Raw genomic sequence first — 14093 nt, forward strand, 5'->3', positions numbered from 1 at the left:
TTTATAATTGTTTCGGGCCAGCTCCTGAGTAGACGGGTTGTTCTTGCCTGTGTTTATGCTCCCAATTGGGATGATAATAACTTTATTAATAACTTTTTTGCCTCGCTCCCGAACGTCGACGACCATGCCCTGATAAACGGTGGAGACTTCAATTGTGTTGTTAAGCCTGAGTTGGACCGCTCCTCACCCAGACTTGTTCCCCTATCCAAAATGGCAACCTCTATTAATAGTTTCATTGAGCAATACAGCCTTTTCGACCCCTGGCGCTTAAATTATCCAACTATGAAAGCCTTCTCATTCTTCTCTCCCGTACACCATACCTATTCCCGTATAGACTTCTGTCTTCTTGATACCAAATTTATTCCTCTCATCAGCAGACCAGTGTATCATGGTATAATAATTTCGGACCATGCCCCTTTCACTTTCTATGTGGCTTTTCCTGACAGTCCTACCCCACCCAGATCTTGGCGTCTAACCCCCTCCTCCTATCAGAGGCTGATTTTGTAAAATTTATTGAGACTCAGATCATGTTTTTTGTCGAAACTAATGCTTCACCCACTGTCTCACACAGTACCTTTTGGGAAACTTTACAGGCCTATTTAAGAGGGCAAATCATTAGTTATTCAGCGCAGAACAAAAAGAGACATCTGGCTGAAATTAAGGAGCTTTCTGAGGCCATTGCCAAGCTGGATGGTGAATATGCGGCCTCTCCCACTCCAGAAATTTACCAGCAGCGACTCAGTCTCAAAACAGAATTTGATTTGGTGTCAACAGCGCTGGCTGAACAGCAGTTCCTCAGGGCACATTATTCCGTATTTGAGTATGGGGACAAGGCAGGCAGGTTTTTGGCCCATCAAGCCCGACAATCATTTGCAACCCGGCGAATAACTCAGATAAGAACATCCTTAGGCACTATAACCTCCAACCACGAACAAATTAATAGTACATTTGCTGACTTTTATAAAAACCTATACACCTCTGAGTGCAGTCCCAGCCCTGAAGAAGCCAAACAGTTTTTTCGATCCCTGATTCTTCCCTCTTTGAACAGTGAAGTGAGAGCTGAACTTGACCATCCACTTACGCTGTTGGAGATTCAAGAGGCTATTAAAAGTATGCAATCCGGGAAATCTCCAGGGCATGATGGGTTACCGGTTGAATTCTTTAAAAAATATTTGACTAGCCTGTCACCCTTACTCCTTGCCATGTACAATGAAGCCCTGTCTTTAGGTCATCTTCCGCAGACTTTGAGAAAGGCTTCCATTTGTTTGATACCAAAGGATGGTAAAGACCTTACTCTACCTGGTTCATATCGACCTATCTCATTGCTGTGTGTCGATTGCAAGATCCTCGCAAAATGTCTGGCTAGACGTCTTGAGAGGGCCCTCCCACTCATTGTTTCACCCGATCAATCTGGATTCATGCAGGGCAGGCATTCTTTCTCCAACACTCGTCGGCTCTTTGACGTTATTTATTCCAGGTCTGAGACGGATGTGCCTGAACTTGTGCTTTCCTTAGACGCTGAGAAGGCGTTTGACCGGGTGGAATGGGATTTTTTGTTTGATATTTTACATAGGTTTGGATTTGGTGCTAACTTTATTTCATGGGTTAAGTTATTGTATTCGTCGCCGCTAGCCTCTGTCCGTACGAATGACGACTCTTCTGCCTATTTTTCTCTTTTCAGAGGAACTAGACAGGGGTGCCCACTGTCCCCGCTACTCTTCAACGTTGTTATTGAGGTCCTGGCTGTCTCTCTTCGTCAGTGCTCAGCTTTTGAAGGAATACACAGAGGGGGTATTACCCATAAAGTATTGCTATACGCGGACGACCTTCTTCTATTTCTATCTAATCCCAATATGTCTATACCCCCCATTCTAGCTATCCTGGGACAATTTGGAAAACTGTCTGGCTACAAACTCAACCTGGAACAAAGTGAACTTTTCCCAATCAATTCCCCAGCTCTTAGCATTCCATCTTCCGTATTCCCTTTCAGGACAGTTGGCTCACATTTTAGATATTTAGGCATTACCGTCTCACGCTCTATCCAACAATTATTTAGGCTCAATTTTGTCCCCCTAATTGAGAAATGTAGATCGGATCTTGAACGTTGGCGCAACCTGCCTTTGTCTGTGGTCGGTCGTATTAATCTGATAAAAATGAATATTGTGCCTCGATTCCTGTACTTTTTTCAGAACATCCCTATTTTTATCCCCCTGAGGGTGTTCTCTCAACTGGATAGGCATTTTTCTAACTTCATTTGGTGCGGTAAGCCACCACGCACTCGTAGAACAGTTATGCAAAGGCCCAAACGTTGCGGCGGTTTGGCTCTACCCAACCTACTCCATTACTATTGGGCCAGTAACATTCAGAGGGTTGTTGAGTGGGTTCAGAGTCACTCTGACCCTACAGCTCAGGTCTGGGTGGGGATGGAGTCTCAGATGGCCCCTGTACATTCTCTGACCACCTCTCCTCTCGCTCTCGTATCCAGCGTGCAGTCTGACAACCCAGTAATTCTTCAAACTGTTAAAATATGGTCCCAGTTCCGGAGTAAATTCGGCTTGCAGAGCCCATCCCTGATGGCACCCATCTTAACCAATCACCTCTTCACTCCAGCTAAACTTGACCTGGCTTTCCGAGCTTGGCATTCAAATGGAATTTGTCTCATTAAGGACTTATACATTGATGGAGTGTTTGCCTCATTTAATCAGTTATCAGAAAAATTTGCTCTGACCTCCACCAACTTCTTTCGCTACCTACAGATCAGAGACTTTGTAAGGAAGGGCTATCCCCCCTTCCCCAACAAACCACCCTCCACCATCTTAGATCAAATTCTGTCCTTGAATCCTAATCAGAAAGGCTCTATCTCTCAGATATATTCTTTAATAAACCACCCAGACGGGCAACCTTTGGATAATTTGAGAACCCTTTGGGAACAAGACTTTGGCAGCCCCCTCTCTGAAGATATGTGGGAGGCAATATTAAAACAAGTACATGAATCATCCCCATGCTGTAGACATGGTCTCATTCAGTTTAAAATAGTTCATCGCTCCCACCTTTGTAAAACTAAATTAGCGAGAATATATCCCTAACGTCGATCCCACTTGTGAAGAGGGGGCGGCGGCGCTCCAGCGACGTTGTTTCATATGTTCTGGGCTTGCCCCGCCCTTTCGCTGCCCTTCCGGCAAGGAGCATATTTGGTTCCCTAAGTGAAGCGTTATAATATCACATTGGATGTGCATCCCATGGTTGCCTTGTTCGGTGTTAATGCAAACTGGCCGGTCCGACATTCACAGTGTGGTTGCTTTCACAACACTACTGGCGCCGCCTCATTCTTCTAAACTGGAAGGGGTCTAGACCTCCTTGTCATGCTAGATGGCTGAGAGATGTATTGTATCACTAAAAATTGATCAAAATTAAGTACACTCTGCATGGAAGCAAGTCCAAGTTTTATGGGTAGGAGGGGGCCCCCTTTTTACGTTACTTTGATAACTTGAAGGATTTAAAAGACTGGGATGACCAACCTTAGAAATTACACTGCTGGTTCAGTATGGTCTTCTGTATCTGTGACAGGATGATGACTTTAGGTGTGGCTCTTCTTTTTCTTTCTTTTTATTTACTCATTTTATTTTTATGTTTGATTTTTCTTTCTTCCCTTTTCTTTCTTTTGGATATGGTGTACTGTATACTGTTTGTCTATTTGTTCAATGGTTTTTTAACTATCTTATCCCTTTTTGTAACCACAAGAGGATGTTAGGGTGTGGGTTGGGGTGGGACATGTTTTACCAATAAATAGAACTTAAAAAAAAAAAAGAGTTGATAGGAAACTAAATGTCTGGGTTTCATATGGGCCATTTAGAGGTTTCCAGCAAACTAATATTTGGAGACGTGGAGGATAAACTTGGTCAGAAGAATCAAGTCAGTCTTACGCAGCCTTCATATTGGCACAGTAGATACGGCTGCGAAACGACCGGAAGTCATTAACTTCCTCTGGAGATTCGCAGCCTGCATGCGAATGGGTCCGAACCGATGCGAACGAGTGTGGTGCGGAAAAAAATCTGGTTTGTTGGTCATCCGGATGCGTTAAAAAAGTTGAACTCGTACGACAGGCAACAGACAGTTCCTATCCGACAATCCGAGCGGAAGTTAGCGGTGCTATTGTACTGATAAACAAATCTGAATTCTTAAATTTTAATGAAATAAATAATGATTTCATAACGATATGTTGTCATGTAATGGATTCATTTTGGAATATGAGAAAAATTCTTCCGTGCAGAAACAATGCATAGGATACCTGCTGTGGCTAATAGTTAGGGACAGACATTGAACTATTGACATTATACCCTATATCACATTTAACTATTGACATTATACCGCTATATCACATTTAACTGTTGACATTATACCCTATATCACGTTTAACTATTGACATTCTACCCCTATATCACATTTAACTATTGACATTATACCCTATATATCACATCTAACTATTGACATTATACCGCTATATCACATTTAACTGTTGACATTATACCCTATATCACGTTTAACTATTGACATTATACCCTATATATCACATTTAACTATTGACATTATACCCTATATCACATTTAACTATTGACATTATACCGCTATATCACATTTAACTGTTGACATTATACCCTATATCACGTTTAACTATTGACATTATACCCTATATATCACATTTAACTATTGACATTATACCCTATATATCACATCTAACTATTGACATTATACCCTATATCACCTTTAACCGACCTGACACATCAACATCCTGGGCAGCAGCAGCCTTTCTGTTTATATCTCTATAGCACTCAGATGAGAGCTCATAGAGAATTGGACATTTCTAATCGGTTCCGATACTTTCTACGACGTAGTACGACGTCCACTGGGGGGCATAGCATATTACGGAGATGATTTCAAGTGCCAGTGTGAAGGCTGCGTCAACTAGGGCTGGGTTATGGCTCTGGGGAGAGGTTATCTTCAGTTACATTTGCAGGCAACATCGACTGTGTGCGGGCCGCTGTAGATGGCGTGCACGCTATGAGCATGCACAGAGACCTTTATGCTCAACCAAAGATCCTCGATACTAAAGATAACGCATTTCAAGCAGTGCCAACGGTATGAAACGGTCCTCACTTTCTTTTTTACATGATTGCACGTCGTTTAGCTGACGCGTTTATCCAAAGCAACTTACAATTGCTATACGTCAGAGGTAACACGCCTGTGGAGCAACTAGAGGTTAAGTGCCTTGCTCAGGGACACATTGGTTGATGTATCGCAGTGGTAATTAAACCCGGGTCTCCCACACCGAAGGCATGTGTCATATCTATTGTGCCACCACCACCTTTCTGACTGCTAAAGGGAAGTGGCCTCGTTTGAACATCTAGTGAAGGTCGAATGGATGGATGAAAAGTTATATTTAAATAATGTATAAAAATGTTATTTGCTAACGTTAGATATTTACACAACTAAAAGACATATTTAGCTAAACTAAAAAAATTGTTTTGTTAGGGCATTCACAAACATTATCTAACGTTAGCTTCTCTGTGTCAGAGTTCGTTCCTGAGACAGAAACACGTCTCAAACTAAGTTCATGTTCTCCTGATGTGTCTGAAACATAACATGTTAGTGTTTAGAATGTTCTGCAGATATGTTGCTTGTTGAAGAATGGCTCCAATATTTCCTTTGGTGACTACGGGGAGTAAGAATCGCTCATAATCTGTGTTGTGTTTGCAGCTGTGGCAGTACGGGGAGTGGGTGGACGTTGTCGTGGACGACCGGCTGCCAACCAGAGACGGGAAGCTGCTGTTCGTCCACTCTGCAGAGGGAGACGAGTTCTGGAGCGCTCTGCTGGAGAAAGCCTACGCCAAGTAAGACCCCGCTTCAGCCAGGGCTGCCTACGGTGGTATTATAGGCAGGATAGGCAAACGCTTGGGGCATCCGCAGTGGTATTATAGGCAGGATAGGCAAACGCTCAGCCAGGGCAGCCCACGGTGGTATTATAGGCAGGATAGGCAAACGCTCAGCCAGGGTCTAGATGAGTAAAGAGAAGTTAAAGATAGTAAGAAAAAAATGACAAAAACGGCAGAAAACCTCACTTCTTCTTCCCTCAGTCTGTACATGTAGAACGATATCTTTCTTTTGAAATTCTCTCTTTAATAAATCGCAAAATCTTTGTGTGTCTATGTGTGTGTGTCTGTGTCTATGTGTGTGTGTGTCTCTGTGTGTGTGTCTATGTGTGTGTGTGTGTGTGTGTGTGTCTGTGTCTATGTGTGTGTGTGTGTCTCTGTGTGTGTGTGTGTGTCTGTGTCTATGTGTGTGTGTGTGTGTGTGTGTGTGTGTGTGTGATGAGTGTGTATGTCTGTGTGTGTGTCAGTATGTGTGTGTGTGTGTGTTTCTGTGTGTCTGTGTGTGTGTTTCAGTGTGTGTGTGTGTGTGTGTGTGTGTCAGTGTGTGTGCCTGGCGTCCACTCCACAAAGAAGGGTTGTAATGCGTGCACGCCTGGAGGCGTTTGTTAAAAGCGAGCAGCAGCCTTTTGCATGAGATGAAGGAAGAGATGGAAGTTTGCCTCAGGCGTATTTACAGTAGCAGCATTATTTGAATGTTGCTCCCTGTTTGTTTGTTGACAGTAAACTCCCTTTAAGCTGACGCTGCAGATCCTTTAACATTCGGCTAAAAGAGCTGAAGAGAGCCACTAAAGTTTGTGTCTTTGTGACTGAACTTTGGTTTACACGTGTCTGAAACGGTTTCACCTCAGCTGACTCTGAATGCAGACAGGAATGTAAGTGTGTGTGTGTTTGTGTGTGTGTGTGTGTGTGTGTGAGATTGTGTGTGTGTGTGTGTGTGTGTGAGTGTGAGTGTGTGTGATTAGCAGGGCGGTAAACATTTGGCTCGGCCAGCCTGGAAAACAAAACAATACCTCGTGTTTAGCTGCGTTGTGTGTGTTTTGTGTGTGTTTTTTGTGTGTTTGTGTGTGTGTGTGTGTGTGTGTGTGTGTGTGTGTGTGTGTGTGTGTGTGTGTGTGTGTGTGTGTGAGTGAGAGTGTGTGTGTGTGATTAGCAGGGCGTGCTTGGTAAACATTCGGCTCGGCCGGCCTGGAAAACAAACAGTCAGCTCTTTATTCTGAAGAGGTAAAGGTGTAACGCCTGCAGCCAGATTCATACTGCAGAGCAAACATGGCCTTCACTTCCTCTCTCAGCCTCAGCCTGTACATGAAGAGAGATGACAGAAAGGCGACAAAAAGAGACACAAAAAACGTGGCAAAAAGCATCAAAAAACACCTTTACTTCTTCCCTTAGTCTTTGTGTGTATCTGTGTGTGTGTGTGTGTGTTTGTGTGTGTCTGTATGTGTGTTTGTCTGTGAGTGTTTGTGAATGTGTGTCTGTTTGTTTGTGTATGTGTGTGTGTGTGTGTGTGTGTCTATGTGTGTGTGTGTGTTGGTGTGTGTCTGTTTTTGTGTGTGTGTGTGTCTGTGAGTGTGTGTGAAAGTGTCTGTGTGTGTCTGTTTATGTGTGTGCATGTGTGTGTGTGTGTTAGTGTGTGTCTGTATGTGTGATTGTGAGTGTGTGTGAATGTGTGTCTGTTTGTGTCTGTGAGTGTGTGTCTGTGTGTGTGTTTGTGTCTGAGTGTGTGTGAATGTGTGTATGTGTGTGTGTGTGTGTGTGTGTGTGTGTGTGTGTGTGTGTGTTGGTGTGTGTCTGTTTATGTGTGTGTCTGTGAGTGTGTGTGAATGTGTGTGTGTGTCTGTTTGTATGTGTGTATGTGTGTGTGTTTGTGTGTATGTGTGTGTGTGTGTGTGTTTGTGTGTGTCTGTTTATGTGTGTGTCTGTGAGTGTGTGTGAATGTGTGTGTGTGTCTGTTTGTATGTGTGTATGTGTGTGTGTTTGTGTGTATGTAGGTTTCTTACAAACATTAGAAACACTCAGAGGTCCCCACAAACACTAAAAACCCTCAGAGGTCCCCACAAACACTAAAAACACTCAGAGGTCCCCACAAACACTAAAAACACTCAGAGGTCCCCACAAACACTAAAAACTCTCACAAACACTAAAAACCCTCAGAGGTCCCCACAAACACTAAAAACACTCAGATGTCCCCACAAACACTAGAAACACTCAGAGGTCCCCACGAACACTAAACACTAGAACACTCAGAGGTCCCCACAAACACTAGAAACACTCACTGATTTTCTGTGTGTGTGTGTTTGTGTCTGTGTGTGTGCATGTGTGTCTGTGTGTGTGTGTATGTCTCTGTGTGTGTCTATTTGTGTGTCTGTGTGTGTGTGTCTTTACTCCCCTACAACCTGATTCTGCAGTATTGTGTCGGTGAGTTAGTGTAGCGTCCTGTTTATTCCCTGCAGGGTGAACAGCTCGTACGAGGCTCTGACCGGAGGTTCGAGCATCGAGGGTTTCGAGGATTTCACCGGAGGAATCGCAGAGAGCTATGACTTGATGAAAGCTCCGCCCTTCCTGTTCAACATCATGAGGAAGGCCCTGACACGCGGCTCACTGCTGGGCTGCTCCATCGACGTAAACACCCAGACATTTAAACACAGACGTATCCAGGGTCAGTCCGTAACGTTACAGATGTGAAGCTGCGGCAGGATTTATGTTTCATGTTTCTGTGTTTGTCAGATCTCCAGCGCCTACGACACAGAGGCCATCACCAGTCAGAAGCTGGTGAAAGGACACGCCTACTCCATCACTGCAGCAGAGCAGGTGAGGCATTCTGGGAAATCTCTAGGGATGCACCGAATCCAGATTTTTGGGGTTTGGCCGAATACCGAATACACTGGTTAGATTCTGCCAAATCCGGGGCGCCCGGATATCTCAGTTGGTAGAGTGCGCACCCATATAAAGAGGTTTACTCCTCGATGCAGCGGGCCCGGATTTTACTCTGACCTGCGGCCCTTTGCTGCATGTCATTCCCCCTCTCTCTCCCCTTTCTTTTCTTCAGCTGTGCGGTCATTAAAAGGCCTAAAAATGCCCAAAAAATAATAATAATAAAAAAAAGAACGAATCCTGCTCCCATCCTCAGTCCATTAAAACAGTAAAAACATTCATATATGTAATGTTGCTGCAATGTTGTTGTATGTTAGTTGCTGCATTTTGACTGCTGTCTGGAGATTCCTTCATGCACAACTCGTATTCTTTCTGATGTTTCAGACCAGATGTTGTAACAGCGGCCATGTTGTGTATAGTTTAGGGTCCTCGCCACCACCAGACCAATCAGCATTGAACAGATTGAACATGTAGTTGGACTTGAATGGCCTTCTTTTGACTGAAAGTACTGCCAAACAACAACTTTTTCTGCTCACCAGTTCCTTTTTCACTTTCTCACAGCCTACTGCATTGAACGTTCCACCTACGTCGACCAGCATAGCGCGCGAAGTGCAAGCGTAGGGTTTGGTGGAAAAAAATTCTAAGGTTTGGCAGAAACCCCGTCAAAAAGCCCAATATTCAGCCGAATCAGAAGCCCAATCCAGGATTCTGTGCATCCCTAGAAATGACAAGAAATGTTGATCTGTAGACCAACATGACATCATGCTGACTAGCCTACCCCTAGACCAACGAGCCACAAATACTTCCAGCTCTGTTTTAAATTACAGGTCTGATGTTATGAGTGTTTACATTTCTTTAAACCAATCACAACGGTCTTGGGCGGGGCTATGCTCTGGACGCAGCGATGGTGCTAAATAGTCTCAGGAAGGAAATCAAGGGACATTTAAAATAGATAAAAATTTGCCATTAATTGCGAGTTAACTATGACATTAATGCGATTAATCGCGATTAAATATTTTAATCGTTTGACAGCACTACTGAAAATGTAGCTCGGTTCCTGCAGCAGACCGACCAGCGATGCTTCTGTCCTGCAGGTTCATCACGTTGGTTCTGTGGTGGAGCTGCTGAGAATCAGAAACCCCTGGGGACAGGTGGAGTGGACCGGAGCCTGGAGCGATGAGTGAGACTGTCTGTCTGTCTGTCTGTCTCTGTCTGTCTCTCTGATATTTCTGTCTGTTTCTCTGATGTTTCTGTCTGTCTGTCTCTCTGATATTTATGTCTGTCTTTCTGATGTTTCTGTCTATCTCTCTTCTGTCTGTCTGTCTGTCTGTCTGTCTGTCTGTCTGTCTCTCTGATGTTTCTGTGTGTCTGTCTGATGTTTCTGTCTGTCTCTCTCTCTATGTCTGTCTGTCTCTCTGATGTTTCTGTCTGTCTCTCTGTCTGTCTGATGTGTCTGTCTGTCTGTCTGTCTTTCTGATGTTTCTGTCTGTCTCTCTGTCTCTCTGATGTTTCTGTCTCTCTGTCTGTCTGTCTCTGATGTTTCTGTCTCTCTGTCTGTCTGTCTGTCTGTCTCTGATGTTTCTGTGTGTCTGTCTGTCTGTCTGATGTTTCTGTCTGTCTCTCTCTGTCTGTCTGTCTGTCTCTCTGATGTTTCTGTCTGTCTGTCTGTCTGTCTGTCAGTTCGAAGGAATGGGATGAAGTTGAGCCGGAGGAGAAGAGGAAGCTGGATCACTCAGCTGACGATGGAGAGTTCTGGTGAGTCGGAGTAGTTTTGGTGTCTAAACCAAACCAAACTGGGATCTCTGGTCGGCTCTCAGTCACCTGTTGGCGGCTAAACAACTGCTGCTTGCAGCCGGCGTCCCAGAGCTCTGTAGCGGCTAAATACAACCAGCAACAGATTTGCTCAGATTTGATCTTGTAGGCACTATGTATTCACGTTACAGTGCTTTACTTTTATTTTAGGTATATAATATATGGGGCCCTATTTTAACGATCTAAGCTCATGGCGTGAAGCGCATGGCGCAGGTGCGTTTACGGTGTGTCCAAATCCAGTTTTGCTACTTTGATGGCGGGAAAAAAGGGTCAGCGTTCAGCAATGGCAGGGATATATAGACCAGAAAGGAGGAAATGCATGCACTCCCCCTGCGTATACCATACTTCTGTATCCCACTAAGTCGGATATTGAATGCAGGCGATTTACTTGTCAAGGAGTATTCTCCTCTTCCTCTCCCTGGTCTCTACAGGATGTCCTACTCTGACTTTCTGATCAAGTTTTCCCGCCTGGACATCTGTAACCTGACCCCCGACACGCTGACCAGCGAGACCGTCGGCCGCTGGAGCTTCGCTGAGTTTGAGGGCACGTGGAGAGTCGGCTCCACCGCCGGAGGCTGCAGGAACTATCCTGGTAACGCTCAGGCTCTTTAGCTTTCATCTCGTTGTGGCAAGCCCAGGGGTGTGGGGTTTCAACGTCAGCAGTTCAATAACAAAAGCCGGCAGTTGAAAACAGTTGGGAAGTATATTACAGTTTTTTTCCGATTGCTAAACGACAGTGGGCACAACTGGAGTCACATGTGCAAAACTCAAACTACAGTCTGCACTACCAACAGTCACCTGAGCTAAACAGTTCACATCACCTGCAAAACTCATTCAAAGCAACACAACTCTTAACACATGTCTCAAAACACTATGCACAATCCTCACTGAGATAACACACACACACACACTGTCACTCAGAACACACTGAGGGTAAAAACACTAGCATCAAACACCAATACAGAAATTACAAACTTTTTCATCTTTACAGTTTGAACAATTTGAGTGACTTGACACTACTCAACAGTTTATTTAAGGAAAAAATATAGATTGTATAACATACCAATTTTTACATAAGGTAAACAAGAAGGAATGAAAATCAGCAGTTTTCTTCAATATAGTATTTTGTCTCTAGTAATTTATGGAATTACTGGGGAAAAAAACTAAAGGTACAAAACAGTACCAAAGAATAGTGTGACTAATCCTGCCTCTCTCCAGCATCATGTGGCAAGTTCTCTTTATCACATTGGATGTCTGCATCATCTCTAAATACTAATGAATGTGGTGTTTCTATTGCTTTCACCTCCATTACTTTCTGAAAAACAGTAAGAACACAGTTTTACTATAGTAAAGATATAGTGTGTTTTTCACTTTTTTATAGCTGTGTATATAACCTCAGACATCTTACCTGGACATGTTGGTATCTTTGCTCTTTTACCTGTTTCTCTCAAACAGTACAGTGTATAATTGTTTTATTCTTATTTGGTGTTTGTATACAAAAAAAGACTTTCTGATCTTTCTCTGTATAAATACCGTATATGTTCACTAACTATTCTAAAACAAGACACCTGCTTAGGCTTTCAGCTAAAATTGCAATCAGCAGTGTTTGATAGGCACCAGACTGAAATCTATTCTGTTTTGAATGTGTGGTTAACAGTGTTGACAGCAGTGTGTTAGCATTTGAACAAAGTGCTGTAAATCTACAGTGTTTTGCACGTTGTGGTTAAAGTCATGGGATAAGTGTGTAGAGTTTTGAAAACTGTGTTCAAGCAATGACAAATGAACTAGAGTTTGGTCCACATGAACTGCTGCTGTGCAGACTGTAGTTAGCGTTTTGCACATGTGACTCCAGTTGTGCCCACTGTCATTTAGCAATCGAAAAAAAAATGTAAGGGTAATGTACAGCGTAGGAGGGGATTTTCAACACTACTTCACCGTCAAAACAGGCTCAGTGAATGAATGAATAGCCTCAGTTTGCTCACCTACAGTAAATAGATATTTCTATTTTTATTTTGTCTGTAGTAATTTACGTAATTACTGGAAATGTTACAAACCAAATATTACATAATAGTCCAGAAGTTTTACACGTTTTTTTTATCAACAAATTGGATGTCTTCTCTTGCCATGAACCTACATTATCTAGAAATACTAATGAATGTGGTGTTCCCTTTACTTACACCTCCATTAGTTTGTGAAAAAAGGGAAATCCACAGTTTTACTACAGTAAAGGAAGTGTTTGTAACATTTTCACAACTGTGTATGTAACCTCAGACATCTTACCTGGACATATTGGTATCTTTGCTCTTTTACCTGTTACTCTCAAATAGTACAATGTATAACTGTTTCATTCTTATTTGGTGTGTCTTTATTTCCAAAAAATGCTGTATGAGCTTTCCCTATATACTGTATCTACAGTATGTGTTCCCTAACAAGTCTAAAACAAGAAACCATTGCAATCAGCAGTGTTTGAAATACACCGGGCTAACATCCATTCTGTGTTGAATGTGTGGTTAACAGTTTTGCCACCATTGTGTTAGCATTTGAACAAAGTGTTGTAGATTCACCGTGTTGTGCAGGCTGGGGTTAAAGTGATGGGATAAGTGTGTAGAATTTTGAAAACTGTGTTCATGCAATGAAAAACAAGCTGTTGCTGTGCAGACTGTAGTTAAAGTTTTGCACAAGTTAATCCAGTTGTGCCCACTGCCGTTTAGCAATTGAATAAAACGAAATGAAAATGAAAAACTGGACTGATGTCTCAGGCCTCCATCTTTAAACACTTTTAAAAACCTCTTTTGTTTTGAAATGTTTAGTGTAGAACAGCTTTTACTTATTAAACTCCAACCTTCAGACTCTACGATGTGAAACATGTTCAGCTGCTGTGTTGCAGTCTGATATTTTCATGGTTTTACTTTTTGTTCCTGTGTGTGATTGTGTGTTTGTGTGTGTGTCTGTGTGTGCCTGTGTGTTTGTGTGTGTGTGTGTAGCTACCTTCTGCTCTGACCCGCAGTTCTTTATCCGTCTGGAGGATGTAGACGATGATCCGCACGACGGCGAGGATGGCTGCACCGTTCTGATTGGTCTGATGCAGAAAGACACTCGTAGGGAGAGACGCTTCGGACGAGACCTCAACACCATCGGGTTCGCCATCTACAAGGTACACACACACACACACACACACACACACACACACACACACACACACACACACACGACACACACAGACAGACACACACACACACACACACACACACACACACACACACACACACACACACACACACACACACACACACACACACACACAGTTTGATGGATGAAGTGTTTTTCTGTATTTGTCATTATGTCTGTCTGTGTTTGTGTCTTCAGGTTCCTGATGAGGTGAGTTCACATTCATCCAACCTGAAACAAGGTCAACAACTGAAGCACCATTAGGCCGGTTACACACGGCACGCGTCGCACGAACGTGGCGTTTCTGTTGCGTCT

General features: G+C 43.3%; 1 protein-coding gene across 1 annotated transcript in view; it reads left to right on the top strand.

Annotated features, from left to right (window-relative positions):
* The window catches only part of LOC120561353 (calpain-2 catalytic subunit-like), a 31556-nt gene that overhangs the window by 11099 nt on the left and 6364 nt on the right, over positions 1 to 14093 (top strand). Inside the window, exons 6-13 of the mRNA XM_039804441.1 lie at positions 5755 to 5888; positions 8378 to 8546; positions 8652 to 8735; positions 9893 to 9978; positions 10479 to 10553; positions 11042 to 11202; positions 13595 to 13764; positions 13977 to 13988. Coding sequence (XP_039660375.1) covers positions 5755 to 5888; positions 8378 to 8546; positions 8652 to 8735; positions 9893 to 9978; positions 10479 to 10553; positions 11042 to 11202; positions 13595 to 13764; positions 13977 to 13988 — 891 coding nt within the window. The remainder of the gene's footprint in view (positions 1 to 5754; positions 5889 to 8377; positions 8547 to 8651; positions 8736 to 9892; positions 9979 to 10478; positions 10554 to 11041; positions 11203 to 13594; positions 13765 to 13976; positions 13989 to 14093) is intronic.

This window comes from Perca fluviatilis, chromosome 1 (assembly GCF_010015445.1).
Source record: "Perca fluviatilis chromosome 1, GENO_Pfluv_1.0, whole genome shotgun sequence".
NCBI lineage: Eukaryota > Metazoa > Chordata > Actinopteri > Perciformes > Percidae > Perca > Perca fluviatilis.